The 2,945-nt window shown below is 43.5% G+C and overlaps 1 protein-coding gene across 3 annotated transcripts in view; it reads left to right on the top strand.

Moving 5' to 3' along the window:
* Positions 1-560: 560 nt before the first annotated feature.
* Positions 561-2,945, top strand: part of FAM151A (family with sequence similarity 151 member A) — a 12,562-nt gene continuing 10,177 nt past the window's right edge. For all 3 annotated transcript variants that reach the window (XM_018563986.1, XM_018563985.1, XM_018563984.1), the window contains exon 1: positions 561-1,064. In XM_018563986.1, the coding sequence (XP_018419488.1) occupies positions 950-1,064 (115 nt within the window). In that variant the 5' untranslated portion in view covers positions 561-949. The remainder of the gene's footprint in view (positions 1,065-2,945) is intronic.

Below are 2,945 nucleotides of genomic sequence, written 5' to 3'. Positions count from 1 at the left end.
AGGATTAGAAAGTTGGAAAAAGGAGACTGGTTAGCACACTCCTGGGGGGGGGGTGTTGGTGTGTCGTGGCCGTAATGTAGCTCCTTGCGTTGTTAGACCGGGGTGTCTAACTGTGTGATGCTGAATGGAAAGAAAGGGAGGGAAGGAGCGCAATTAACTGGCGCAGACTTTGTGGAGGTGGATAGACCAGGTAAAAAACAGTGAATCAGGTGAAAGTGGGTGGAAATGGGCACTCACGTGTGATGAGATGGATGGGCACACAGGTGATGACCTCCTGGTGATGGGGGGCCAGGATTAGAATGTGGGGGGTTTGGGTGTTGTAATTTCCCACCATGCCTGTGAGGGGGGTGCACTCACCCCTTGATTTCCCATCCTCCATTTGTCATTTTTTTATTTTGCTCATAGTTCCAATCTAAATCGTGTACTCGCTGATAATACAGTACCGTTTCCCTTTAATGGGAAGTTTGAGAAAGCTCGTACTCCGATATGACCCCCTGGTTTACTATTAACAACACAGAACTATTAAACCATGATTTTTCTGGAAATTGCCTTGTCAGAAAGGTGTGGAGAAAGCTGTAATTGGATCTGGGTGATGCTGGGTGTACTGAAGTTCATGATAATAATACATACATGCTATCTATTGAAAAGGAAAAGGGCTGAATTTCTGTGCTGTTATGGGAAAGAATGTTGAAGAATAAGTTCCAAGGGCAGAGTTCTCGGCGTGTATCTTGTATCGCACATAGAACAGAGCTGTTGTTAGACGGAGGGGCAGCTGGAGACTTTTCTGTAATGTGAGAAGACGTCTAAAAAGGGCAGAACATTTATTGTGGTCTCGAATAAAGGACGTAGAGCTTAGCAGGGTCCACTTATATCCATAGGAAGGCACGCCATCGAAAGATCGGAAAACCCTTGATCGTCCTGGAGTTAGGAAGAAGTTGTTTGAGTCAAGATGAAGCGCTGCAGTTTGGCGGATCTGAGGACCATTGCAGGAGTCTGTGTGTTTCTGGGGGTGTGCGTCACAATCGCTGCTCTCTGCTTAACTTTGGGAAAACCTCCAAAGAAAGGTAAAGCTTGGCAAGTGGATTGATTGTATAATAGTTGTTGGCCAACAAGGCTGTGGCAAGGAATCGGAAAAAAAAAATCAGAGCTGTGTTTTTAATGATTAAATAATTGGTAGTGTTGGGCACAGAAGAAGCAAACTTGCTTCATGATCTGTTCTGAAACAAAGTGGAAAAGAGCCTCATTGGTGTTGATAGAAGTTGGGGCTCTGGCGCTTATTAGCAGATTGGGCATTGCTTTCAGTTATTTCCCCCAAAAAATTATTTTTGTATGAATCTTCAGGATTGTAGAGGCATCAACTGCCTCTATGTACATAATAACCCACCCCCCGAGGACGGTGCATCCCTCCCATAACACAGTAAAGGGGTTACTGTGTTATGGGAGGGATGCACCGTCTGTTGTCTATGTAATGCGTCTAAATTCGGCTGGTCATCAAGGAGTTTGCTGCTAGTTGAAAAGCCCCAATTCAGCCTCCCCAGTCTGGATCCATGTGTCACCTGTGTACTTTAGCTGACATGTAACATGCTCCTTAGTATCAGTGCTGGAGGACACCAGTTATTTTATTGTTTGATTGGATAACATCCAGATACATCATGTCAAACAACCTCTGGACTGGCCATTAGGAAGTGAGGTCCTTGCAGCACACTATAGACGACAATGGTACCCTAGACAAAAATGGGTATTGAACCCTAAACCCCACTGCAAGGGGAGTTTTTAGCCTAATCTTGGCAGTAAATAATCATCTGACAAACAGGACAGCCCAGCACATCTGTTGCTTCCCAGTGGGTCTTAGGTTGGACCAACCATGCTGATAGCCAAATCTTAGAGATGTGGGTCTAAAAGCTGTCTAGGGACATCTGCCACAGGACAGCTCTGTTTGTATGAACCAGCTACCAATCAATGTATCTTATTACAGACATTGAAGTGTGCATCGGAGGGAATTTGTATGTTGGTACCTGTAGAGTTGGAGTGGTGCTGTGGAGAAAACAGTAGAGGTCAGTTGGGAAAATCTATCCCAGACAACCAATTTTTCAAAGGAGCTTCAGCCAGGGAGCATCGACTGCTGTCATGGAGGATACGAATATTTCCAGATCTGACCCTAAAAAAGCAGACAGGGCAAAGGTTCTCCTTCATGGCTTTAGGCGCTGGGGTGGACATCCATGCTGTGTGGGGAACTATAGGATTGGTTATGTAAAAACTGCATACACTTTCTGATTATTTATAGATAAAGTCTAAAAATGACATTTGTTGCCTAGCCTGTGTCTTGTCATGCATTCATGGTTTTGAGAAGTGGATGGTTTGGAGCTTATTTAATAATACGGAGCCGGGATTTATTGAAATGTCTATCGACCAATAAGAAGTCAACTTTCAGTAGCTAATAATATTATACCCAAGAAGTAATAATCTTCATACCTTGCCAGTAAATCAGTTTGAAAACATGCTGGTGAGCAACTATGTGTGTGTGTATATGGCAGTGGTAGATACACACAGACAAGCCTGCACACCCAGTAAGGATATTCAGTGTGTTATTACAGTCCTAAATGAATATTAAGACATCATGGCCACTGCTTGTGGGTTTCTAGCACCATTTGCACCTAACACGTAAAACAAATTTTCAGCCTGTTAATAAAATGTACCAGCCTTCCTAATGACAAGCTTTACTATATAACTTCTTACAGGAAAATGTTGGCTGGCATTACCCGCTCACTGACCGGGATCAAACATGCAGATCAGCAGTTTTGACTTAAAGTGTATAGAAAACCTCTTTAGGTCTATCCTACCCTTAGAAATGCCTTGGCTTCGGATGCACTTGTCTTGCTGCATATTTATTTTGGGTCAGGAACTAAAAAAATATTGAAGGCAGAAGCAGCCTTTAAAGCGTAAGG

This window comes from Nanorana parkeri, unplaced genomic scaffold, assembly GCF_000935625.1.
Source record: "Nanorana parkeri isolate BGI_ZX_2015 unplaced genomic scaffold, ASM93562v1 scaffold715, whole genome shotgun sequence".
NCBI classification, from domain to species: domain Eukaryota; kingdom Metazoa; phylum Chordata; class Amphibia; order Anura; family Dicroglossidae; genus Nanorana; species Nanorana parkeri.
The sequence above is the reverse complement of the archived record's forward strand: the minus strand, read 5'-3'. Positions and strand labels throughout refer to the sequence as shown.